The sequence below is a fragment of the Populus euphratica genome, unplaced genomic scaffold (genome assembly GCF_000495115.2).
Source record: "Populus euphratica unplaced genomic scaffold, PopEup_1.0 scaffold825.1, whole genome shotgun sequence".
Classification (NCBI taxonomy): domain Eukaryota; kingdom Viridiplantae; phylum Streptophyta; class Magnoliopsida; order Malpighiales; family Salicaceae; genus Populus; species Populus euphratica.
The window spans coordinates 39015-66576 of NW_011500688.1; the positions used below are offsets into that span (position 1 = coordinate 39015).

Genomic DNA, 27562 nt, shown 5'->3' on the forward strand with positions numbered 1-27562 from the left:
GATAATACTTTTCAAAATAATATTTGTTTGAAAATATATTAAAATAATATTTTTTATTTTTTATAATATTTTTAAATTATATTAAAATATCAAAAAATATGAAAATAAATTAATTTAAAAATAAAATTCAAATGTTAACAAAAAAAAAAAAAAGTTGAAACATAATGCTCATCCAAGTTTCGAACGCAGCGTTTTAACTTTAACGCTCACAGCTGAATCATACACGAGGACCGGACAAGACCCTCTAGTTCATCATTTCATCGTCTCACTTAGGGTTTACTTCACTCCCCCTCCCCCCTCTATTCCTCCACAAAGCTATGTCATGATCCCAATGAATTGAATTGAATTGAATTCTCCAAACCCTAAAAGAAATCATAACTCTTTTTAAAATATAAAATAAAGACTGAAAAAAAAAACATGTCAACAACTCTCCCTCCAATGGAGTGTTTGTATGTAACCGAAGAATTTCTCCGTGAATTGAAGGGCGGAAACCATAGCTTCCGTCTCCCTCACCCCGTGCCTATTCTTCGATTTCTCTACGAGCTCTCCTGGAACTTGGTACTACTATTATTTATACTTGCTTTCGAATTTGAGTTTATTTTTACTTGAATATGTCTCGATTGATTGTTTTAGGTTCGAGGAGAACTGCCGTTTCAAAAGTGTAAAGCGGCTCTGGATTCTGTGGAGTTTGTTGATAAAGTGTCTGCCGTAGGGCTGGGTTCGAATTTCGCTGATATTATTACTCAAATGGCTCAAGATGTTGGTTTTTTTGGTCCCTCTCCTTTTATGATCGTGTATATCAGAGTTAACGTGAATTTGACTTATTTGTCTTCACATAGTTATAACTATCATCATTATTGTTTGATATGCTATTTTGTATTGCTTAATCCACACAGTGGCTTTGGAACCTAAGTTTTTGATCTCGTATTATCTGTGGTAATCAATGATTTTTATTATAAACTCATATGCTTGACTTATTTTGCAGCTAACAATGTCTGGAGAGTACCGTTCTCGTCTCATAAAGTTGGTTAGTATTGATAATTTTTAAGGGCTTTATTTGTATGTTTGATGCTCAAATTTCTGGTTTTTTTTGGTTGCGTGGAAATAACTGATCTATGCTATTTATTTTGATGTTTCCAGTTATCTGCTTATACATGTGAATCTCACATTGCTTAGTGCAGAACATGCCTTTAATTTTGTGTTCATTTTATCATTTCAACCATAGCATTCGTGTTTGGAAACCCTCCAAATTTTTTCTTACAACATATGTGAATTTCACTACTAAATGTTTCCCTCTTATTCTAAAGCATCATCTGCTATATACTGACAGTGCCATGCTATGATGCGTATTTGGTTACCTGTTCTTGTCCATGCATCATTTTTTGGTTTAGATGGAACATATATGAGAATCCTTAAGGAAACATAAGTATTGCTTGGATTCTCCTTTTTCAGTATGATGCCATGGGGCTTGTAGGGTGGTGCCTTTTCCATTTAGTTTAACTTGTGAGTCTAATGCTTTGTTTGTCTAGTCCCTTCTGTTTGTTCAGTGTCTGTATGCCATTTATTTGTTAACATAAACATGCAATATACCTTGCACAGTACTGAATTATTTATTAATGTGTGGGATAACCTATATCTTCTTCATTTTTTGATATTTGGCTTTCCATGCTTCTCCCCCATCTGAGTGTTACTATGCAGTCATTATTTAATATAAAGTCCTTTCCTTCTTTTCAGGCAAAATGGCTGGTCGAATCTGCATTGGTACCATTGAGGTTTTTCCAAGAGCGTTGTGAGGTGGATCTTTTGTTCATTTAAAATGTTTTTGCTGCTCATCATTTCATAACACTTATTTGGTCTCTTATTAGACCTTAGTAAAAAAAGAAGATTTTTAGGTACATGTTTTCTGTTTGCAGGAGGAATTTCTGTGGGAAGCTGAAATGATAAAGATAAAGGCTCAAGACTTGAAGGGCAAAGAGGTGAATTAATTAAAATGTTCACAAACACAAAACTATTGTTTTGAATTTGGAGCTATTACTTTCATCAACTTTGGGTATATCCATCCCGGGTTCTTCAGTAAACTTAATTCCCTGCACATCCTCTGGACTTTGTTTCCGAACACTTGATCTGATCATTGAATGTTGATTAGCATATAGCTTTTTGCTTTTCATAAATAACAAGAAATTATGCCAATGTTTGGATGAGTTAATTGATCTTGCACTCTTTCAAATGAAATTTGAGGAAGACATGGAAGATCTTTTATTGCAGCTGATGAGTTAATCATTTAATTTTTTGCGACCATGATAATCACTTGAAGCAGTTTGCATTAGAGTTCTATGAGACTACTTAATCCTGCATGCAATTGATATATTTTTCTATTGCTTTCAGGTCAGGGTAAACACTCGTCTTCTTTATCAGCAAACAAAATTTAACCTTCTCCGTGAAGAGAGTGAGGGCTATGCCAAACTGGTATGCTAAATTTTTGATTCTTTCTTTGGTAAAGTTTTCTAATTTGTTGATCACCCTTTTATAAATGTATGCCAATGGAGGGAACATTTGTTGCAATTAGTCATGTCACTACATGATTTTTTGTTTGATTCTTCTCTCATCATATAAAATATTGGAGGCTTTCAAGTAGAGGTTTGCTTTCTTTAATTTTAATCTGTATTCGCATACTGGGAGTACATTATTGCTTCAACCCAATAGATTTTTCTACGCAAGGAACATTTGGCTCTAAAACTGTTTGCTCTTGTGTTCTTTGATAACTATATTTTTAATAGTGCAATAGTTCATCATCAGAACTGTGTTTTATGTTTCTAATAACCAAATGGTTTCCTTGCATGATAACAAATCATGTTCTTACTGCTGATAGTGTATCCCATAAAGTTTCTTTAATTTAATCCTGTATTCCACCTTGGAATTGGAGTGAAAGCAATTGCAACTTGGCAATTTGGACATTCTAGATTGTGCATTGAACACAGTGAAAAATCATGTTTGTGTGAAAGTTGTCCAAGTGAAGAATGGTCAAATTATGGCTGTTTTATTAGATGAATGAAAAATGCGCAGGCTCCATTTTTTTTCTTGATAAAGGACTGCTGTTTGAAAACAAAGAATTAAAAAAATAACATTTCATTATTTTACTTGTGCTTCACTGTTTATGTTTATTTTGCTTTGGGTCATTTCTCAAGATGTGTTTGTGTCTACGTCCAAAAAATATTAATAGATATCTGAATTAAAAGTGTAGCCTATGTTTGCATGTATATATTTTGGAGTTATAGCAAACAGTTCCATGTGGTTAATGTTGAAACTTGAGGTTGTGTTTGTGTCTATAAAACCTAGGTGCAAAGGAAGTATTTCTTAGCATCTGTTTATTCAGTCAGTCCTAGCTTTAGTTAATGCGCCTTATCATGTTACTGACAATTAGTTGCAGCCAGTCAGCTACCCTTTAGCTATATTTATGGTAACAAGATCTTAATTTTTTCTTAGTCTCTTCTACCTGTTTTTCCCTCTGTTTATTTCTGTTTAACAAGTGGGCTCTGTTGTGGACTTTTTTTGTACTAGCTATTTTTGGGGGGCTTATTTTCTTGGCCTTTATCTCTTATGTAATAAATGATTGGAGCATTTTCTTGAGCTGTATGGATATTTTGTTTTGCTTGGAATGTAGCTTTTTATTTGTTATTTTCTTTTGAGCAATGTTTGTATATATATTACATCAAAAGTTAAATTACTTTTGTAAAATTGTATCTTGACATGATCAAATAGGGGTGTCCTTTTTTTTTTTTCCTTATCAAGTAAATGAAAAATATTATGAAAGTAGATGAGGCTGTAATGCTGCATCCCTGATGAGACTGCTCTATGCAATAGAAACATTTTTTATGCATCATATTCTTGCTGTTTTTGGTCAGGTTTGCATGATTTGCTGCTTAGTTATAATGCTTTGCTCGGTCATGCTTAGAATTGGAGTCTTATATCAAGTGGAAGTCTGCAAGGGGCAAATCTTATTGGGTCAGAGCTGAATTTTAAGATTAGATTATTTTTTACAACCTATATGATTGATAGAAGCTGGGATGGTGTATCTTTAGTTTTGGTTTGGTTTGTTGAAGTTTGTCTTTCTATCTTCCATTATAAAGCACATGCACTTGTCGAGTTATTCTCTACATGCCAAGTATGGTCCTTAAGCGATGCAGACAACAAAAAAAATCATGATTGATGTCTTTTTGTATAAAAGGGTATTTCTGTAATTTCCAGATTTGCTGGAAAATCTGGAGAAAATGTCTAGGCCTAGGCTATTTTCTATTTAGTATTTTATTAGTTCTAAATTATTAGCTTTATTAGTTTTTTCCTTTTCTAAATAGATTTCTTATATAGGAAAATAAGTTCTTGTTGGACCAGGAGTAGGCATCTCTATATAAGGTTTATGTAGTCTAAAATAAGCCTTTTAATATTTCAATGACAGTTGATGAATAAAATTCCAGAAATATGCTTTTGATTGTGTGACTCAACCTCCCCTTAGGTGTGACTCCTAAGAACCTAGGTGAAAAGCATAGGTTTTTCTATCCTCTAGGTGTTACTCCTATAATCAATCTACATCCTTCTTATATTCCAGCATAAATTCACAACGCTACAGCCCTAAACAACCTCTAAAAAGTCAGATTCAGAACAGCCTCCTAGGCTGCCCTACATTAGTTGCTATCAGAGCTTTAAGATCCTAGGATGTGTTCTTCAATTATGGTGACTGTCTGTCAACAAATTGAATTCTAAGTTTGAGAGCATTATGCAAGCAGTTGGGCAAGAGTTAAGTCTACAAATGATAGGATTGATACAATGGAAACATCTCACAATGCTAGGTTTGGTAGGGTGCAAGTAGCATTAGATAGTTTGACAAAGTCTGTTCTAAGCAAGTATCCTATTGAAACAACCCCTAAACCTAGCACTGAACTTGGACATCGAGGTTTGCAAGGGTTGGCTAATGATCAAGCAACAGATCCCAATGGCATGCTGAATCATGGAAGAAGGTACTGAAAATCTTAATCAGCAACTTGAGAAGCAAAATCAGCAAGCTGAAACTAAAAAATGGCATGCAAAAGAGATAGAGCAACCTGCTTTTGTTGATAAGACAAAATTGAAATTATTTTCCGAAGGGTAGATTCTACAAGAAACAAATGTATTTCAGAATGACAATGACTTGGAGAGTGAACGGGAAAAGGCATTCTCTAATCAGTTTATTACAAAGCTTAAAGAAATATGTGTTACACTTGATGTAGCCAAACAAAAGAAAAATGTTGATGAGCAGAATGTTAATGAAAGCAAGGATAGCAAGGACAAAGTGCAACTGGCAATGCAAATGGAGTCATTGTTCATGATTTTGATTTTGAAATTTATAGCCCAAAATTCATATTATCATTACTGTCTCCTACAAAGTGGTTCATATTTAATGGAGGTCACTGCACATTATGTGGGTTTTGCTATATCGACACTTCAAAACTCGAGGTTTTGTTTTTGCCAAGCAAGGACACTGACTGCAAAAGAAGGAAGATTAATATCTTTTTGTATAGAAGGGTATTTCTGTAATTTTTAGATTTTTCTGGAAAGACTTGGAAAATTCTCTAGGTCTAGGCTATTTTCTGTTTAGTATTATAGTAGTTCTAAAGTAATTAGCTTTGTTAGTTTTTTCTTATTCTAAATAGATTTCTTATATAGGAAAACAAGTGCTTGTTGGACTAGGAGTATAAAGGTTATCTAGTATTTTAATATTTTACTGACAGTTGATGAATAAAATTCCAGCAATTTGCTTTTGATTGTGTGACTTAATCTCCCCTTGTGTTTCTATCCTCTAGGTGTTAATCCTAGAATCCATCCACTTCCTTCCTCATATTTGAGCTTAAATTCACAACATAACAGCCCTAAACAACCTCAAAAAAGTCAGATTCAGAAGAGCACAGTAGGCTTTCCTGCATCACTAAGCTTTTGGCTAGCTGTTTTCACTTGAATTCTTTTTTACTCAATCTATTTAGGTATGGAATGGTCAGATAACTTTATTGGTCCATGTAGACATGTAATAGCAAAGATAGAAAAAGCACAATTCCCTACAGGAAATGGAAAGATCAAGCAAGAAGAAACAATGCCCTATAGGTGAGGGCAGTTCTCTATAGGAGAGGGCTAAAGAGTGTGAAGGAAAAGCTGTAGGAGAGGGTTCAAAAAAATAGAAGAAACGATACTTAGATTCTGAATCATCATTAACATGTTCTCTCTTCCCCCCCACAAAGGATATGGTGCTTATATAGACACCAAGAAACCCTAGCAACCTAAACTAATAAGAATAACATAAAAAAAGGTCTAGCATGTCCAGTAGGAGAGGGTTCAAATAAATAGTAGAAATGATACTCAGATTATGAATCGTCCTTATGAAATACTACCTTTTAACAAAAAATAAATTCTAGAAAGCTATCAAATAATAATAAAATTTTAAATGTACTAAACTAGCAACGAATGAGTGAGCTTTCTTGTGCCTATACTGCATCAGTGGTCTAGCATGTACAGTAGGTTTCATTATGATATTTATTGTTCAAGTGGATGTGCAGGTTACTCTTCTCTATCAAGGTTCTGAAGATACAACTGAAAATACATCAGCAGCGACAATAGGCATCATTAAGGTTTTGACTTGGGCTTGCATTTTTTGACTTATAATTTAGCTTGGACTGACCCTCATTTTTCTCACATCTTATTAATGCAATCTCTGCAGTCATTGATTGGTCATTTTGATTTGGACCCAAATCGTGTTTTTGACATTGTAAGTTGTTCCTATTTGTTGCTTTCATACAGTTCACTTTGTTGTACTGATGCAGAAATTGATAATCAGAGGTTAATTGTTGGATTGCAATTATTTCATGATCTTCAGGTTTTAGAGTGTTTTGAACTTCAGCCTGATAGCAATGTCTTTTTGGAATTGATACCCATCTTTCCTAAGGTATGAATCATTGCTGTTAAGGTTGGCATAAATGTTCAAAATTTATGATTAATTAACACACAAGTTCTGGTTGCTCATACCATTGATTTTTTTTTCTTCAGTCGCATGCATCGCAAATTCTTGGTTTTAAGTTTCAATATTATCAGAGAATTGAATTAAGTAGCCATGTCCCATTTGGGCTCTATAAGCTTACGGCTTTGCTGGTGAAGGAAGAGTTCATTGATCTTGATAGCATGTAAGTGGCTTACCCAAGCTTTTATTCAATAGCTCAGTGATTCCTTAAAGTTCTGTGATCAGCGATTTACTTCAATGCTTAATAGCTTGTAATGTTTCAAGAACTGTTAGTTGTCAGAAGTTCTTTAGCTGATCATCTAAATTCCATCAATATACTTATTTTGGTAGTTGCCAAACAGAGAAACTTAACCTGTTATTTTTATGTGAATTGATTAAATGGAAATAATGTATCCATTTAACGATTAGAATTCATTGGGTGTAAGATTGGAATTAATTTGCAGATAGCATTGATGCTATTTTAATCATTTTAAATTTTATTTCAAGTGCTTTCATGGTTACCAGTTGATTGTAATTTCATGGTTCCTTATGCTTAGCTGTGTTTTTTTTTTTTTTTGGTGTGGCATAGGATAGTGTTCCTTCTAGTCTAATGAGTGGATAATCAACAAGAAAATGAGTGTGTTTTATCTTGAAGGGTATTTTATTTTCAATTATGAGGATTATTTATTTCTTGCTGTGTAGCATGCATCTTTTTTATCTATAGGATACTAGACTAGGGTCTTTATAGTCTTGCAATACACCAAAAAATAAGGATTGCAAAGGGTACCCATGGTTTTGGATAGCAGGATGACCATAACCTATCCATTACCCATCAGTTAAGGAACTTGGATAACAATATCCAAACCATTGGATTTCAAATATCCATTTGGTTAACCATTATCCATACACTTATTTTTCCAAAAAGACTTAATTGAGTGCGTGATTTTTTATTTTTTAAATCAATAATTTTAATAAATTGGTCAAAAATATTATTAACATATAATAATTTAATAAATAAGTTAAAAAACAGAAAGCAGAGAGCTAGAGATCGTTTTAGATTTAGAGCTTGTGAGCAGTGTTAGTGAGTATTTATAAGTAATGAAAAAAAATGTATTACAACACATGCACGCATGCATGAACATGGGAGCTTGTGTGTGTTTGTTTGTCTGTGTTTTAGATCGGATATGGTTCTCATAACTGCAAATATTTTCCAGTTATAATTGTATTTGTACTTAATGTGTGTGTGTGTGTGTGTGTGTGTTTCAGATTGGATATGGTTCGGGTTTTGGTTTTAATAGCATGAAAACCATAACCACATATTTTTTCAGATTTTATCCAAATCCAAACCAAAACCATTTTTTACCTTAAAAACCTATCCATTTGGATTGGATTGGATTGGATGGATGCCCATCGAATTGCCATCCCTATCAACAAGGCATTTTAATCCGCATTGCTTAGCCAACCTTTCATTAGATATTACTTGTAGATCACTCAAGGATCCCTACTACTAAGAAAAGATTCGTAAATTGAATGGACATGTGTTCACCTGGGATTTCTTCATTCATTAGATTTTCTAGGCTGTTTCTGGGAGGCAGTTGTGAGTCATGTGATGGTCCATTGAGGTTGGTTATGGTGTTGTGCCTGACAAAATAAGAGCCAAAATGTTCAAGTAGTAACTAATCAGGCTTATCCTAATTGATAAATCAACCTGAACAGGATCACATTCATTTACCTATATTAAGACATGTACTTAATGATTTGTTCCTATTATGATGAAAAAAACCCTTCACTGATCAAACAGCTGATTTTAGCTGCTAACTTTGGCAATGCCCATCAGATTTTTGGTGTGAGAAAATATTGTTGTGTTTGTAATATGTTACCTGTTTCTTCTTTATTCAGCGTTCTGAAGTTTATGCTCCACTATGCCTTAGTTCACACCTCTATTTTGTGCTGAAGCATTTTTTTTATGTTTTATATTTTGCAATTTGATCATTCTTTTATTTTGCTTTGTTGTATCAATTGGTTATTTGATTGTTCTTTTTATCTTTTTAACTAATTTAATTCGATCATCATTTCAGATGTGCACATTTACTTCCCAAGGATGATGAGGCTTTTGAGCATTATAATACGTTTTCTTCTAAACGGCTGGATGAGGTATTCTGCCATGTTCATATAGTTCCTTATTACAGTATTCCACTATATCTTTCTGCTTTCAGTTTTGTTTTTCGTTTTTAATATTTTTTACCATCATGTTCAATGTATTGTGTATATCAATGGTTTGTAGTGAAGGCTTTACATGTCCCTTTTCTGTTTGTTTTGAAGTGCTTATGTGCTTTGTTTTATTCAGAGTATGCTTAGTCTTAATCCTGTCATCTGTGCATTCTTGATTTGATTTTCTATGCAAATTTTTGCAGGCTAACAAAATTGGGAAAATAAATCTGGCTGCTACTGGAAAAGACCTCATGGATGATGAGAAACAAGGAGATGTGACTGTAGATCTTTTTGCTGCCTTAGACATGGAAGCTGAGGCAGTAGCTGAACGATTCTCTGAGCTTGAAAACAATCAAACTCTAGGCTTGCTAACTGGTTTCCTTTCTGTGGATGACTGGTAGGTTTAATCTTGACATTCTGCTCTAAGGAAAATATAACCCGAGTCAACCATAAATGGTGCCTTTTTTTTTTCTTGGGGAGAACATTTTAGCCTCGTGGAGGAGGACAAAATATTTTCCATAGGACTGCCAATTCTGAAAATGTTTATCACAATCAGCATACCAATTTAACCACCACCGTCACCACACAACCACCACCACACAACAATGACCTCTCCCTTGCCACCACCAGCAGCACCACCCTGTTACAATCATAACTACCACGACAACCACTTCTTTAACACCTATACCTTCATCACCAATGCAACCATGCCTAGACTACTATGATCACCTCACTATCACCATTACTTCACAACTACCAATGAAAATAATATATTATTCAAGAAATTGTTTTCCCTAATATAGTCAAACAATAAAAAACAGCTCTTTCTCCAAGATCCAGGAAAATGTTTTCAGCAAAACAGTTGCACTATAAATATCCTGAATTACTTAGCTAATTCCCATTCATAAAAAGTTTTTGCTTTGAATTGATTGCATCACACCTAATTGGACATGTAACAAGAGGAATTCTAGATATCATAGCTCAATGAGAAAAACAACGGTACATGAACATGAAAGTTTTCCAGTGATGTTGCAAGATTACATTTGAACTTGAAATTGGATGATGCAGTTCACTGGACTGTCACCTATCCCTCCAAGAAAATGTCATGAAACATATTTAACAAAGTGAAAAGTAAAGCTTTAAAGGTCCAAATGGATAGGTCTTGTCCACCTGGTTTCTTCTCTTCATGCGTGTCCATCCATGTCTACCACTGATCTGCCACTGTTTCTCTGGATACCATTGTCATCATTGTCAGTTGGCAACTGCTTCAATGTTTTCCACAAATGACATTGCATTGCTGAGGAACTTTTTCATGTTCATGACTTTTGTTTTTCTCTGAGTGATTTCTAGAGTTGCTCCTGTTTCTCACTCTCTTCTCATCGAATCGATGTAGTATGATGAAGAGATGGCTCTCTGAATGTCTATCATATTTTCTTTTATTAACATTCTGTTTTGCTATTATTTATGGAAATAACTTCTGCTTGTGGTGGCTTTGCTATTCTCTGCTTATGATGTCTCTTGGTCTCCATTCTATTGATTTAGTCTTCGTTTTGTAATTACCTAGAAGACTTTTCCACTGCCTTTTCTCTTGAATTGTCGTTCTCATCTGAGAATATACTAAACCTTTGATTTAATATGGTCTGCAGATTGTAATGTTAGCTTTGTTTTCCTTCCTTCTTTCTTTTTGTTTGGCCTTCTCCCCTTTTGCACCATGATTCTTATTGATTGAATAAATTTTGGACTCTACTTTTAGATATTTGGTAGATGTTCTTGATTTCAAATATACCATGTTGGTTATTTTTTGCCGATGTTTGTTCCTGTAACCTACTTTGCTGTTTAAAACTTATGGTAAAATGAAATGTCAAGTGATGTTCTTTGGTTTCTTTCCTTTAGTTTTGAAAATAATTATTTTCATCCATGATTTGATCCCTCCTTTTTGTTCATTGTTTAACTATCTAAGAATTTTCTTTTATATAATTGAGTTTGGGGGAATGGATGAAAAGAAGGAAAAGAACATGAGATAATATATTTTCACCCATTGTTTCTATGTTTTTTCTTCTAGGAGTTATCTTAGCTGCTGAGGCTGCGTTTTGACTCTAGGGTTATGAGATGAGATTATATTGTTTGGTGTGAAACTGTATGTGTAGTTTTTGGAGTTTTCATTTTGGTAAACTGTTTCCAGCTTTTGATGCATTTCACCTTTTTTGTTTTTCAACAGAGATATTTGGTGTTCAAAAAATGGTCTCACTAGTAGAATGCATTTCATTTTTTTTCCTTTTCTTCTTATTTTGCAATAATTATTGCATCAAATGAGTGTCATTTTTATACTCCATAAATAGATGATTTCTTCCAGCTCAAACATATGGATATTTTTGTTATCCACAGAAATGTACTGGTAGAACACTAGTTTAATTGTAATGCATTGCTATTTTCCCAAGGTATCATACTCATGTGGCTTCTGTTTTGTCAGGTATCATGCCCATATACTTTTTGAACGTCTCTCTCCTCTCAATCCAGTTGCACATACTCCAATATGTAATGGCTTATTTAGGTAAAGTTTTGAATTTATTTTTATATCTGCGTTCATTGTAAAACAGGCACAGACACACACCTTATAGTCTTTGTGAATGTGCACTGAGGTTACTATGTAAATTTTTAGAATCTAAACAAAGAACTCTCTTTCTCTGTTCCAATTATTTCTGCTACCCATCAGCGTGGAAAATTAATGAAATTTTATTGTTTGTATTTGATTTGATATATTTTCAGGCTCATTGAAAAGTTGGTCTCATCAGCATATAATATTATTCGTCAAACACATATTCAAAGTTGTGGGTCACCAAGAATTGCTGGTATTGATGCTATGGGCGTGACAAGTTCTTCAGGCCATGTCTCTTTCATTGATCTTCCCAAAGAGTTTTTTCAGATGCTTGTCACTGTTGGACCTTATCTTTACCGTGATACATTATTGCTGCACAAGGTGCATGGTTTAATTTTTAATATTTGGTGAATTTTTTCATCTACATTGTATTCGTTTTATTTTAATTTTTTTTGTTTTCTTTATGGATAGGTGTGTAGAGTGTTAAGAGGTTACTATATGTCTGCACTTGAGCTTGTAGATAGTGGTGATGGAGCTCTAAATGGTGAACTTCTTATTCCTGGAAATCGAGTTCCTCGTTTGCACCTAAGGGAAGCTAGGTCAAGGGTTGAGGAAGCCCTTGGAGCATGTTTACTTCCTTCTTTACAGTTGGTACCTGCAAATCCAGCTGTTGGGCAGGAGATCTGGGAAGTAATGAATCTCCTTCCTTACGAGGTTGGCCTTTCTTTATAACTGTCTTTTGATACTTCCAGTTTTGATGTTGCGTAAGTTTGACAGATAATATGGCTAAGTTACTTCTGTTTTTACCAGGTGCGATATCGTTTATATGGTGAATGGGAAAAAGATGATGAGCGGAATCCAGTGGTTTTGGCTGCAAGACAAACAGCCAAGGTACCATATGCATATCTTAATTTACTGTTGCAAGCTTGGTGTTTTAAGATAATCATACTCTATTCATTGTTATTTACTGGTGTTTGTTGTATGTTTCTCTTTGTTATCATGCAGTTGGATACTAGAAGGATATTGAAAAGGCTTGCGAAGGAAAATTTGAAGCAGCTGGGTAGGATGGTTGCAAAATTAGCTCATGCTAACCCGATGACTGTCCTTAGAACAATTATTCACCAGGTGCTTTTTTTTTTAAAAGAAAATGCTGCATTTCTTGTCATTGATCTGTATTTCATAAATCAAATCTAAGGTAAAGTTATTTGCTGGATTTTTGGCATGCAGATTGAGTCGTACAGGGATATGATCTCTCCTGTTGTAGATGCTTTCAAGTATTTGACTCAGGTTTGAATTCTCACTTAATTTACAATGAATTCTCCTTGAGCATTTGAAATCTGAAGTCATACTTAGCCATAAAAGCTTCTTGCATTGGACCTAATGATCTTCTCTACTTTTACTTGTCCACAAACTTTTTCACTGTAATCTTACAGTTTCATGTGATTTTAGCTGGAAAAGAAATATTTAATTTATGTTCTAATAACATGATTTCTTTTAATTATAGACATTTCAAATCTAATTTTTGAATCTGTTAATCAATTAAGAACTAGAAATGTTGGAATAATCTATCACTGGTTTAGCATGTCTTCCTAGCTGTAGTTGGTGTGTGAATGTATCTGTACTTGCAGCCTTTTGAAGTTGAGAATCTTTTATGGCCTTGTCATTTCATTGTCCAAAATAATGCTTCCTCTCTCTTCTATTGATATTCATGTTTCTAGTTTTCATTCTCTATTTTTTCCACCGCAATTTATCATCTGTATTTCTTGAAAACAGTCCATGTGAAAGACGGACCTTCATTTCCATTTGTCATGTAATTCAGGATTGGAATTTCATTGTTTCATCAAAGCTATATCAGAGTAGTTGCTAAGGCAATTGGAATTGAAGTTATTTACTTTCTTTCAGATAGGAAACAGACATAGCTGATTGAAATTGTGCTCTTAAAACTGACCAGTAGCTTTCTCTATTTTAATGTTAAATTAGAAGTAGAAGATTGGTAATACTGTAATTGACAAAAATGGCATGAGTTATGATGCCATCAAAGTAATAAAAAAGAAAAGAAAGAAAGAGGTATTGATAAAAGAAAAGGAGGTCTTTGATATATTAAAAAAAAGAGGTTTCTGAAGTTGATTGGTTTGGTTTTGAAGACAACAGTGATGGTATTTTGTTTTGAGGAGGAAAAGATTCGCTTCTTTCTGAAGAGACAGAGAGATGTAGCATCCATTTAAATAGGAGGGAAAGATTTGCAGATGTTTTCTTGTGACTGCACAGAGTGTATGCAAAGTGTTTGATGAAAATTATATATTTAGCCTTGATTAAAATTGTTTACAAAATAAGAGACTAGGAATATTTGTATGTATAAAAAATGCAGGCACAATGCTAACTTGCCTAAACTAAAATCAGCTATGGATGTGTTTGGATTTGGCATCCATGGGACCACCACCCAATTTGTACATCCACAACTTCACATAGAACAATTGTGTTCCTGGTCATTAATCTGAACAGCAAGAACACTGACAAAAAAGCCTGAGTCCTGATCTGTAGACCCTTCCAACAATGATTGCAAAATTAATGAACAATTTGCATATCCTTGTGTATACAATTATTTAGGGATGCTTATTGACAGTCATTTCAATATATCTCTTTATCCGTGCAGCTCGAGTATGATATTTTGGAATATGTTGTTATTGAGCGGTTAGCGCAAGGTGGCCGTGATAAGCTGAAAGATGATGGCCTTAATTTGTCAGACTGGCTTCAATCACTGGCTTCATTCTGGGGTCACCTGTATGTTTACATTTCCTCTTTTCCAAAGCATTGCTTTTTTTTTTTTTGTGTTTTTCTACTTGTAGAATTTATATTGCTCCTCTGTATCAAAACTAGAGCCTTTAACAAATATGGTTGCTTAGCAGATGAGAATTCAATGTTGAGAGTCTTTTAATCTATTGTAGAGGTTGGATGTCTTGCTGAACTTTGATATGCACAATCATAAGTATGTGTTTGGTGTTTGCCCTTTTGGTTTCTGGTTTTTGTATCTGGTTGTCAACTTTGTTTTATTATATTTTGCATGAGTTATATTGGAGTCTGTCCTTGGAGTCTATCTGTGTGTTCAACTATTCTATTAAGAGTTTTAGGTGTATGTTGGGAAGCTTTTCATCAGTTTCCAGGTTTCAGATTTAACTCAGCAAAAGCAGGATAACTGGAGCTGAGGTTGTTGTGGACATTGCAGATTTTCTGAGTCCCTGATTTAGGAGGTTATCACAATTCCAACATGACTTGGCATTGAATAGGCACTAATCGGAGAAATCTATGGGATTTGGAGATGAAAACAGTCGAAGGTTGATGGAATGGGAAATGATATCCGAGTAAGAGAGTTAGTTGGCAGACAAAAAACAAAAAAAAAGAAGAAAAGTGAAGGGTAGTTGGGATTACGTTATTCAAACTTGACAATAATGTTATTTCTTTGACAACTTTTCAAGTTTGACGTACTTGAGATTGGAGGTGAAAAGGACTATTCTTACTTTGATCATTGAGATTTATGAGTGACCTTGAAATTTACAATAAAGCTGGCTTTGTGCTCGGGGGTTGGTCGCCTGGTTCATTGGGATTGCATTATTCAAACTTCCATTTGGTTCTATTTCTTCTATGTCTCTTCAAGATAAATATTCGGATAAGATTGATGACTTAACCTGTTCAAAGAAGGGCTGTTTCTGTGTCAGAGGTGGATTTTTCAGTAAAACTTGCTGTTAGAGTTTCTAATGCAACTTGGAATATTCGTGACTGTAATGAAGACATTATTGGAAAATGGTAGCAAGCTAGTACTCTGAAGTAAGAAAAGGGACGGAGATATACGGTTCATTGTTGAAAGGTACTTGATGTTGAAATACTTTTTAAGTTGCAGATTTTGATTGATGGTGGAATGTATGGAAAGTCTCTTGCATGCATAAGTGTGCTATTTGGTGGGGTTTTCTCAGTGAACATGTAAATGGCTAGGAATTGGTGTTTCATTTACTGTCCTCCTGTGTTTAGGTGTGGTCTGAAATTTGAAGGCAGTTTGGTTCCCGGTATTTCAGATTCTTGTCAGACTTGTCTTTCTCCTTGATGCTTCTTTCAGTGAGTGTTTCCAATAATGTAACGTGGAAGCAGTATATGTTTTGGTCAGAACTGATGTTCACTACATCCTATCAATGTGAGTCCTGCAGAAGTGTATTGTTGTTTTATGAGACGAGTGTTCTGAACAAGGGGAGAGAGCACTCAGTTTTGATTGTGGCTGCATTAGCTTGTATTGGTGATGACATTAATGTTCTCCAGGGCTCCACATTTTCTTCATGATTATGGAAGGTGTGCATAGCTAATTTGGAATGCCATGCGCGGTGTGAAGGCTTTTGAAGTAAAGTCAAACTTTGTGGAGGTGACACTCAGAAATTTGTCAGAGCTCTCAATGTTGCCTGGCTGTTCAGTAAGACATTGAATGGGGGTAGTTCACTTTAGTCCACAAAACTTTGCTTTTCTTTTTGCTGATTATAGTGCATGTGCATAGGCTGCTGGATATCTGTAACATGTTAAACACTTTATAATTCTGGAAAAAGAGTGTCATATCAACACATGCATGTTCAGAAATATTAGGCTGGTAATTTTTGGGGTTGCATAACTGTCTTGACTCCCATTTCTTAATACTGTGCTAAACCTATTTCAGAGAGAGAGATGGGAGCAGGGAAGGTAATGCTGCTTAGGCTGTTTTTTGATAGACTTCTTGTCTAGGTTTCAACTAAGGGAGATCAATTTTTTTTTTTTTTTTCCTGAGAGCTGCTATAAAGGATGTGTTGAATGCTAATGAAGTGTCATTGCTACCTCTGGACATCTTATGCTAATGGAGCATAGTTTGCTAAGAAAAAATCAAACCTCTTGAGCAGTGGGGACAATTCATCTGTTTATATCAAACTGATCAATTGCTTTTCTGTACTTCTCTAATGATTGGTGGTTCTGGTCTGTGATTGTGATCCTTATCCTCTTCAGTCGTCTTTACTGTGCCAAGTTAACAAACCTTTCAAGGGATTTAAGTGGTTCTGTTCATTTTTTCACGTTGACCTTTTCTCCCCTTTTATTCCTCTCCCTCTTTTCATGGTTTGCCTCCTTATCCTGTCCGAGCATTTTGTTCTCAAAGCTCTTCTTGATGTTATTGTGGCCATTACATGGCTTAAATAATCTTATAAGCACAAATCTGTTCAGGGATACTAAATTTTTTTTCCTCCTGTGTGGTCATGGTCAATATCATTCATTCTAGTTGCATGCTTTCGTTCATACATGTATATACCAAAACACAAGCATCCAAATCCACATGTTCCAAATTTGTATTTTTTAGAGTGCCCTCAATTTGTTGTTAAATGTACACTTCATGTTTATTTCCATCCTTTTGGAATCCTGTTTTAATAGACAAGCCCTCTTCCAAGGTGCGTATAAACTGCATCCATCACCTCTATTCTTATTCTTGCATATATCCTATGCAATCCAGAAGGCTGATTCTTTTACCGAGTAGCATTTTATGAGTTTAGATAAGGTCTGAGTGAAGTAATTGGTGTGGCCTTTTGGGTTCGGTTCCAATTCCTTATGAACAGAAATTTCACTATAGTCTGGCAGTTGGCAAGCTTAGTTATCTGTAGCAGATAGAGGAACTGGGGGAGGTAGGATGCAAATGATTTGGTTGTCCATGAGAATAATCTCTAGGATCTTGAGGTGAAGTCCACAGAGATTTTGGTCATAGAATCAGAGTTTGAATCAGGTGACTGGTCTGCGGGATATGTTTGTGGTACATAAGGATTTTCTTTAAAGTTATGTATATTGTGTCCGTGGATCAATAGGAGGTTTGATTTTGGCCATGTTGATTTGGTAATCTACCTTTTAGCAAGGTTATATGATATTTAGTGTATATGTATTTATTCACAGCTGATGTTTCCTTAATTAACTCATGATTCTATTGTTGTTTTATTTTGTTCCCATTCTTCATTCCTGTGCGTGCCTAGGCATCCTCAATATTGACTTCTATTGTAATGAAATATTGTTGCAGTATCAAAGTTAATTGGCGACTTTGGCCTTTACTAGATAGTGATGGGAGCTAATTACAAGAATCTTGTTGATCTACAATGCTCATATCAGTTAGGCGTGTATCACATGTTAGAGTGTCTGAATGTTGTTTGTCAGAACATATCTTAATGATAGCAGTGCTGCATAATAATAGTTTGGTAACTACCTTGGATAATTTATATTAATAAAGCAAAGAGTAGAGATGTAATAAGATACAAGACAAGCTGCACAGTTACATCGTCACTGGTAAAGATGAGATTGTTGGTTGACTATCTGGAGCTTGTAGCATTGATATGGATAAACGGCTTTGATGATTGTCTTAGTTTATTACGCTTATGTATGCTGAACGTGCCATCTCTTCAAGCTTCAAAAACACCAAGTTCAACACCTGCTGAAGTTATGTGACAGTCGATTTCCCATTTCAGTAGCTTTTGAATTTATTTGAACTGCTATGATACTACACTTATTTAAAATAGTTTCATTAATAAATTAAGGATCAATTTGACTATTTCCCACCTCAGCTATGTGCAATGTAAAATCATCAAAGCCTTTCATAATTTCTTAAGATGATAGCTTTTGCTAATTTCCTAGTCCACTTATTTTATTAGCACTTTAAAATTCATCAAGTTTCATTGGTGGAATTATTTTATCTGGGCTTTCTCTTGTTGAGATCACTTGTGGCTGCTTCTACTAATTTGGTCTCCTATATATTAGCTGTTATGCATTTAAGAGATGCTCAATCTCTTGTATGATGCGTTAATTTCCATGCTTGTTCATAACGTGTTATGAAGTTCTGGTGTTCTTGTAGTGATTTGATGAAATGCTATCCCTCCCTCTCCATGGATCATGATGATGATATACTTTTTTTTTTTTTTAATTTCTTTTACGTTATACAAATAATATTGTTGATGGACTTGGAACTTCATGTAAAGAACTACCTCTTCTTCTTCTCTTTTTTTTTGATAACTTGAAATTGCATGAAGAGAGTTTGTTTATTCCCAGGTGCAAGAAGTATCCATCTATGGAATTGAGAGGCCTTTTCCAGTATCTAGGAAATCAGTTGAAAAAGGGCCAGGGGATTGAGCTTGTTCTTCTGCAGGTATCATTCAGATCTAGAAGTTACAAAATTTATAACTTATAATTAGACTTCCAGTTGTCTATTAATAGTGGAGTCTTATGATTATGTCAGGAGCTTCTTCAACAAATGGCAAATGTTCAATACACAGAGAACCTAACAGAGGAACAGTTGGATGCAATGGCAGGGAGTGAGACTCTTCGGTATCAAGCTACTTCTTTTGGTGTAACCCGAAATAACAAGGTCTCAATGCTCCCTTCAAGTGTTCCAAGCAACTGTAGCAAGTTATGTTTCAATAAGTTGATTATTTCAATGGAGGCACATGCCCTAGTAAAATAATGGTCTAGTTTCTTCCTGAATTTGGATTTCATTGTGGAAAAATCATTTGCTTTTTCCTTTTCACTGAGATTTATTTTTTAATTAAGACACTGATCTAGCTTCTCTCTGTGCACTAAAATCAACTAAGGAAATCATACTTTAGTAAATGGTATTTCATTAGATACTACCTCTATATTCTTATATATTATCTGGAAACATTTATGTGATAGACAAACAAAAGTGAATGATATTGATCCCTGTAGTCAAACCCTCTAGTTTGGGATTGAGGATTCTGAAGCTTCTTCTAATGTTACACATTCAAGGTTGTGTGATGTCAAAATACCCTGATGTTGGGCTAAAAGTGTTTCTTATGACTTGGTGATTTCATCAACGCCGTTGCGGAAACTAGCTTATTGAAATACAAGTTCCATTTGGAAATGTAGGATTTTCTTATTTGGGCTTTGGGGATTCCATTTGTTGATGCTTGAAAATCATGACAGATTCTTCAGTTGCCTAAACTTGCTTAAAGAGCAAATATATGCTATTAGATTAAGCCAGGCATCCTAAGGTTCCCTCGTTTGCCCTTGCTTGCTACATATTCCTGTAGGTAGTGTACTGTGGTTATGATTTAGTTTACATTTCCTATTGTTGCTGAACATGAGCGTGCTACATATTCCTGTAGGTAGTGTACTGTGGTTATGATTTAGTTTACATTTCCTATTGTTGCTGAACATGAGCGTGAGATTGTTATTGCTAAGTATGGAAGTTTTGACTCTGCAATATTCCTTTTCACTTTACACCAGATATTCCCAGACTGAATTTCCAACACATCAGGGCAACTTACAAGCTATATCTAATTTATTCTCTGTGCAGGCACTGTTCAAATCTGCTAACAGGCTACGAGACTCGTTGCTTCCTAAGGATGAACCGAAGCCAGCGATCCCCCTTTTGTTACTTATTGCTCAACATCGTTCTGTGTAAGCAGTACAACTTTATTTCATATATATATTTGCTTAAAATAATGGATTTTTTTTTCTCAAGGATATTTTATGGGAAGAAAACATGGAAATGGTGTAGGTTGTGAAGGGTGTTTATTTTTTAAAAATGGATGATTTTTTACTTTATCCTCTTTATACAAATCCTTTTCCACCAAGTGCAACATGCATCTGAATATTCTTGTGTGCCTATTTGAAATGGTATATGTCCCTAATTATTTCTTTTGGCATCTATTCATGAATGTTTACGTGATTTGGTCCTCTTTCTTATTTAAATCTTTTTCTGTTGTAATGTTAAAATTCTTGAGTAATTTTTGCTGTCTGTCTTAGCTTTTTACATGCTCTTTTCCATGGGATGTGCTTGATGTTGGTTGGAGTGTTGACTGTTCATATATTTTTTTCCTCCAGGGTTGTCATAAATGCGGATGCACCCTACATTAAAATGGTCAGTGAGCAGTTCGATAGGTGTCATGGAACCCTTCTTCAATATGTGGAATTCCTCTGTAGTGCTGTGACACCACCCTCAGCATATGCTCAGTTGATTCCCTCTCTTGATGATCTTGTCCACCTGTACCACCTTGATCCTGAGGTCTTTCCTTCCTTTCTCTGTGTGTGTGTGTGTATTGTTCAAGCCTCAAATTTTTCTGTATTTTGGTCATTGATTTATCCTATTATGTCTGCTTGATCATTTATAAATTACATTTAGAGTGTTGTTTACTGTGCAGTATTATAGTTTTTACAACAGGTATCCTTATGCTTGTACATAACTTTAATCTTCATTTCTCTGTGCATTTTAGGTTGCATTTTTAATATATCGCCCAGTCATGAGGCTTTTTAAGTGCGCTGGCAGTTTAGATGTTTTCTGGCCCTTGGAAAACAATAAAACAATAACTAATACAAGTGCAATCCTGGAGCCTGAAGCCATAGAATATTCTGGCAGAGTGATTCTGGATCTTGGCTCTTCCCATAAGTCTGTAACGTAATAATCTTGTCTTTTACTTTGTTTTATTCTGTAGCATTTCTTGGCCTGTGATTCTTTTTCTTATACACTAACTTGTGTGTGGAATACCTGATAAGAAACAACGATTTTATGAAGAAAGTTTCTTTTATAGTAAAGAATAATCATATATCAATGGTATGTAGGTGGTCGGATCTTCTTGAGACTGTGAAAACCATGTTGCCTTCAAAAGCCTGGAATAGTCTCTCACCTGATCTCTATGCAACTTTTTGGGGACTCACACTTTATGATCTCTATGTTCCTAGAAACCGTTACGAGTCTGAAATTGCCAAGCAGCATGCTGCTCTTAAAGCTCTGGAAGAGCTTTCTGATAATTCTAGTTCAGCAATTACTAAAAGGAAGAAAGAGAAGGAAAGGATTCAAGAATCTCTTGATCGTTTGACTAGTGAGCTCCGTAAACATGAAGATAATGTTTCGTCTGTTCGTAGACGACTCTCTTGTGAAAAGGACAAATGGCTGACTTCCTGTCCTGATACTTTGAAAATCAATATGGAGTTCCTTCAGCGTTGTATTTTTCCCCGTTGTACTTTCAGCATGCCAGATGCTGTTTATTGTGCCATGTTTGTACATACTCTTCATTCACTTGGCACTCCGTTTTTCAACACAGTAAACCATGTTGATGTTCTGATATGTAAAACATTGCAACCTATGATATGCTGCTGTACTGAATATGAAGCAGGTAGACTTGGAAGGTTTTTGTACGAGACGTTAAAGATTGCTTACTACTGGAAGGTATTGACAACTTCATGGTCCTTTCTGTTATTCAGATTTATTTTTGCTTTTACTAATTGGAGTTTGTTTCATAAAGTAAAGGAAATTATTCTTTTCCTAAATTAAATTTTATGCAAGTGCACACGGGAGTGTGCTTGTTTGAATTTAGCACTTGTGTTTGATTGAAATAACCATTTGTTTGCTTTTCTTTTTGCCTGCACCCTAGCTCAATGCTCTTCTTTTCTTTTATTGAATGTTTTGCTACCAGAGTGACGAATCTATATATGAACATGAGTGTGGAAATATGCCTGGATTTGCTGTGTATTATAGATTTCCAAACAGCCAACGGGTTACATATGGTCAATTCATCAAGGTTAGTTCTTGAGATGGAAGTCATATTTATTTTTTTCTACTGGTTGTCATTTTCACAAACTGAAATCTCTGTCTGAATATTTTGTTGTCTGGATGACTTTGCATTCAAGTGTTGATTCTTTATCTACCTTTCTGCATTCAATTCTATTCATCTACATAATGCATTATTCAGCCTTTAATGTACTTTTCAAACTGAGCTTACTGGTCTTACTTTTCTTAAGTTCATATCTGGACGTGTGTTAAATTGGGGACTAATTTTTATGTAGGATCCCTATATTGAAACTAGTCATGCTCAGGAAATCCTGAAGTCATCTTTAAGTATCCACTAGTGCTAATATGTGGGCATTAGTTGAAATCTAGAAGTCTTAAGGTCTTCTAAATGATATCGATTCTGGTTGCAAATCCTCTTGGGAACCAGAAAAAGTTTAAGCTATAAATTAATTTTTTTGAGATTTTTTTTTATGAATGGTCACTATAGTTTTTATATTTTCTTCATTGATAATATTACATTGAAGATCATTTTTGTTTTTATTCCACTTGACCCATTGTTGCCTCTTACTTTTCCCTTCTTTGCTGGCCTTTTCTTACTCTCTTGTCTTTTCTTGATCATTTTCCTTTGGCCAAGTTCAACCTTTTGGTCAGTCACTACTGATATTTAAGGCACAGAGATTTGTGATTTATTGAATCATCTGTTAAAACTGGATATTATGTGTTTACTTTTATACCATAATTGGGTATTGGTTATATTAGTGGTAATTGTTTATTCATTTTATCTGCTCTTTTGGTATAGGTACACTGGAAATGGAGTCAGAGAATGTCTCGGCTATTGATTCAGTGTCTGGAATCATCTGAGTACATGGAAATTCGAAATGCTCTTATTTTGTTGACAAAAATTTCCGGTGTTTTTCCAGTAACTAAAAGGAGTGGTATTAACCTTGAAAAACGAGTAAGAGACGTCAGGAAAGGAGACCTTTATTTATCTTAATTTTATGGTTTCAGAACCATAACTTCAATTCTTTTCCTTTGTCTCCCATTCTATACAGGTAACTAGAATCAAAAGTGATGAAAGGGAGGATCTCAAAGTTTTGGCAACAGGTGTCGCTGCAGCTTTGGCTGCTAGAAAGGTTGGTGGGACTCACTAGTGCATTTAGCTTCCCTTCCTACATATTTAAAAAATTTCTTGTTGTTTGCAGCCTTCTTGGATTACAGATGAAGAATTTGGCATGGGATATCTTGAAATAAAGCCTCCATCTGCTGCATCAAAATCTTTATCTGGAAATGTAGCTGCAGCACAAAATAGTTCTGCCCTTAATGTTTCTCAAGGTGAACCTGCTGAGGGAAGAACGCCTCTCACTGGAAGCCAACATGGAGATCCTGGGAATTCAACCAGAGAGCAGATATCCAGAGCAAAACATGCTGATGGGAGGTCAGATAGAACAGACAATGCCTCCCATTCGAAATTTGATCAAGGGCATCCAAAATCCAAAGGTGGTTCATCAACCAATGGGTCAAATGCTCAGTCAGCTGGTTCTGCAGGTACTGTTCATGTAGGAGCATCAAGATCAGCAGAAAATCGAAAGGGGGTGGATGATTCATCAAATAGAACATTGGAGGATGGCACTGTCAGAACTGCTCCAAAGCACTTAGCGGAGTCTGAGGTATTGTCTAGATTGTGTTCAATATGGTACGTAGACAATTTTATATAGTGCGTCAATGAAGGCAATGTTAAACATTCTTATTGAACAGCAGTAGTGAGATTTTTTTTTTTTCTTGTCAAGGGAAAGAAACAATACCTTTTTTCTGTTGAAATAGACACGAGGTAGTGATTGTACAATTTGGGACCCACAAGATATTTATTATTTTGTTGAATTCTTAAAAGGATATATTATATTTACCTTTGGCTGATTTTCCTTTTCCTTATCTTTATTGACAGATGAAAATTTCCACAAAGCGGCTGGTTTCCAAAACAATAAAGCAAGATGATGTAAAAGATGATCATAAATCTGGAAAAGCTGTTGGCCGAACTCCATCCTCATCCACAAGTGACAAAGACATCCAGGTTCATTTATCAGAGGGCAGGCAAGGGGCTGCGGCTAATGTTTCTTCTGCACTCACATTGAATGGTAATGCAGTTTCAACATCTGGAAAAATCTCTACTCTGTCTACAAGAGCATCTGATTCTTATGGTGCTGAATCAAAATCAGATAGTGGACTTAACAAATCTATTCCAAAAGCTGAAGCAACTGAAGTTGCTGATGTGCAGAAGCCACCTCAACTTGTTCATTCTCCTAGGCATGATAACTCTATTGCTGCTTCAAAGTCCAGTGATAAGTTGCAAAAAAGAACGAGTCCTGCTGAAGAACCTGACAGATCAAGTAAACGGCGAAAAGGGGATGGTGAATTGAGAGATTTAGAGGGTGAAGTTAAATTCTCTGAGAGAGAGAGGTCCACAGATACTCGATCTGCGGAACTTGATAAAGTGGGAAATGATGAACAGAATAAGCATAGGAGTACGGATAAACCTTTGGATAGGTCAAAAGATAAAGGTAATGATAGATATGATAGGGATCATCGGGAAAGATCAGAGCGTCCTGATAAATCCCATGGGGATGATAGTTTAGCTGACAGATCCAGAGACAAATCAATGGAAAGATATGGAAGAGAGCGTTCGGATGAGAGAGGGATGGATAGGGGTACTGATAGGAGTTTCGATAGACTAGCTGACAAAGCCAAAGATGACAGAAGCAAGTTACGATACAATGATACATCTGCTGAAAAATCTCAGGGTGATGATCGTTTTCATGGGCAGAACTTGCCTCCACCACCACCTTTACCTCCTCACATGGTTCCCCAGTCAGTTACTTCTGGTAGACGAGATGAAGATGCTGACCGAAGGTTTGGAACTACCAGACATTCCCAAAGGCTTTCTCCTAGGCATGACGAGAAAGAACGAAGACGATCAGAAGAAAATTCCTTGGTTTCACAGGATGATGGAAAACGAAGAAAAGAGGATGATGTTCGTGAGAGAAAGCGAGAAGAGCGAGAGGGGTTGTCAATTAAGGTATGAATTAGCTTCTAACTCGTTGATTCCATTTTGATTCTTAATTAAGTGACCATTCAACACTTAATACATGCAAGATTGGACTGAGTATGAAACAGTTGAATCTAATTTATCATTTCTAGGAATTGCAATGACATTTAATAGAGGACAACATATACCTGTATAACTGATATTTGTGCTTCTGTTTTCTTTAGTTTCTTATATTCGCTTGCTTTCCTTTGTGATGGGAGGTTGGATTATTTGCCACCTGCATAATTTAACTGTTGCTGTCATATGGTATTTGTTCCTCCATGTTTTGGCATATTGATAGAATGCTATCTTTTATGGTCATATGGACTCTGAGCATGAGTGCATAAAAGTGAGCTGTTTTAATGTCATGGTTTCACTTGTAATTCATAATTGTTTTAGTTTGCTTGTCAAGCGAATTTCTATCATTGGGGCCATGTTGATGTATGATCTTTCTTGTGGTCTTGATAACATACCCGTTGTTGGACTCCGTAGCTTTTGGTGTTTGACTCTCTTTGTAGCCCAATGGCTTCAGTCATCTTTGTCATGAATAATGTCTTTGTCCTGGATATTTAGCACTTTTTGCAGAGGGCAACACTCTGCTTAACATGTTCTACCTTGTTTGAGTAGAGACCATATAAATTACAAGTTCATCTGATCGCTTCTTGGCATGGATCATGTTTTGCATTTTGGTGCTTGTTGGTTTGAATTGGAACTCTTACCGACTTAGACAAGCAAGGGATTCTCCCCCTGGGTATTTATACAGCTGTACTCTGATTCATCCCTCCCCCTGGGTATTTATACAGCTGTACTGATGCATTATGTGCAAATGCTTTGACATCATAAATTTGCGAGTCTGAGTCTGGAATGATTTACACTGTACGGACTACGATTGTCAATTTGGATATTGTACCATTTAAAGATGAAATCATCCAAGAAAAATAAGCCTTGAATATTATTCAAACTATTAAAGAGAAATAGATGATGGTCTATTTTTATTTTTTTAGAACAACTAGATGCCGTTATTCTCTTATTGGTCTCTGTGTGTTTAGAAGAAGAAAGGTTTTTGCTTATATCTCTGAGTTGCTAATTTGCAGGTGGAAGAGAGGGAAAGAGAAAGAGAGAGGGAGAAAACCCATCTCTTGAAGGAGGAAATGGATGCTGGTGCAGCTGCTAAGAGACGGAAAATTAAAAGAGATCATCTGCCAACTGGGGAAGCTGGTGAATATTCTCCTGTTGCCCCACCACCTCCTCCCCTTGGTATTGGCATGTCACAATCATATGATGGTAGGGATAGGGGAGATCGGAAGGGGGGCACGATTCAGCGATCAAGTTACTTGGAGGAACCTTCCATGAGGATTCATGGTAAAGACGTAGCTGGCAAGATGGCTCGTCGTGATGCTGATCCGTATCCTTAAAATCCATTGTTTAGTAATTAATAATGCATGCCAGCATGTGCATATTCAATTGAGGGATCTGGAAGTCAGTAAAATTGTTTAAATCCCTGTTGCCTGTCCGCCACAAATTGTAATTTGTGATGGGGTAATTTTTCAACAATATGCTGTACACCTTGCATTTTGCGTTTAGTTGTGTACTGGCTTGCGGGCATGATGTGCATTAGGCATACAGTATTACAATGTTGTAGTTTTGCTGTCAAGCTAGCTTGTGATGCGAATACAATGCATGCTTTACTATTTCTTTGAAGATCGTTGTTTTATATTGCAAGTCCTTAATCAGCTTTTAGAATGTATGACCGGGAATGGGATGAGGACAAGAGGCAGAGGGCTGAACAAAAGCGGAGGCACCGCAAGTAGTGGATGGGCCATAGCTTGAGATGTATTTTCTGGATGGGCCATAGCGTGACCGGGAATGGATGTGCTTGATTGTGTGAATTCCTGTTCTTAATTCTTTTATCCATTTAATTCTACCACAGTTCAAGATTTTTGCCAGTTCCTGTTCTTAATTGGCAAGTTAGATTTATGCCCTTTTTGTATGCTATTGTAAAAGTGTGAGCTATGGAGTACAGTGCAACTTGCCAATTCTCTCCTAAACCAAGTGTAAAAATAAATTTTGAGGTAGATTTTCTTGCTTCCTATCCCTTCTATGTTT

At 35.5% G+C, this 27562-nt stretch overlaps 1 protein-coding gene across 3 annotated transcripts; it reads left to right on the forward strand.

The window, feature by feature from the left end:
- The first annotated feature begins 214 nt into the window (after nt 1-214).
- Nucleotides 215-27562, forward strand: LOC105115996 (THO complex subunit 2-like). 3 transcript variants are annotated; one of them, XM_011013121.1, is made up of 33 exons: nt 215-558; nt 634-759; nt 986-1027; nt 1735-1794; nt 1914-1976; nt 2386-2466; nt 6579-6650; nt 6740-6787; nt 6896-6964; nt 7066-7199; nt 9094-9169; nt 9430-9623; nt 11697-11777; nt 11993-12203; nt 12294-12536; nt 12633-12713; nt 12828-12947; nt 13050-13109; nt 14476-14603; nt 18900-18996; nt 19087-19215; nt 20164-20267; nt 20694-20874; nt 21083-21264; nt 21429-22035; nt 22283-22387; nt 23177-23332; nt 23430-23510; nt 23580-24044; nt 24320-25447; nt 26551-26861; nt 27198-27286; nt 27317-27562. In XM_011013121.1, the coding sequence occupies exons 1-32, from the start codon at nt 418-420 to the stop codon at nt 27265-27267; spliced, it is 5646 nt and encodes a 1881-aa protein (XP_011011423.1). In that variant the 5' UTR covers nt 215-417; the 3' UTR covers nt 27268-27286; nt 27317-27562. The 3 variants fall into 3 exon arrangements, with proteins under 3 accessions (XP_011011423.1, XP_011011424.1, XP_011011422.1); XM_011013122.1 differs by having other exon boundaries at nt 27198-27283; nt 27314-27562; XM_011013120.1 differs by having other exon boundaries at nt 27198-27562.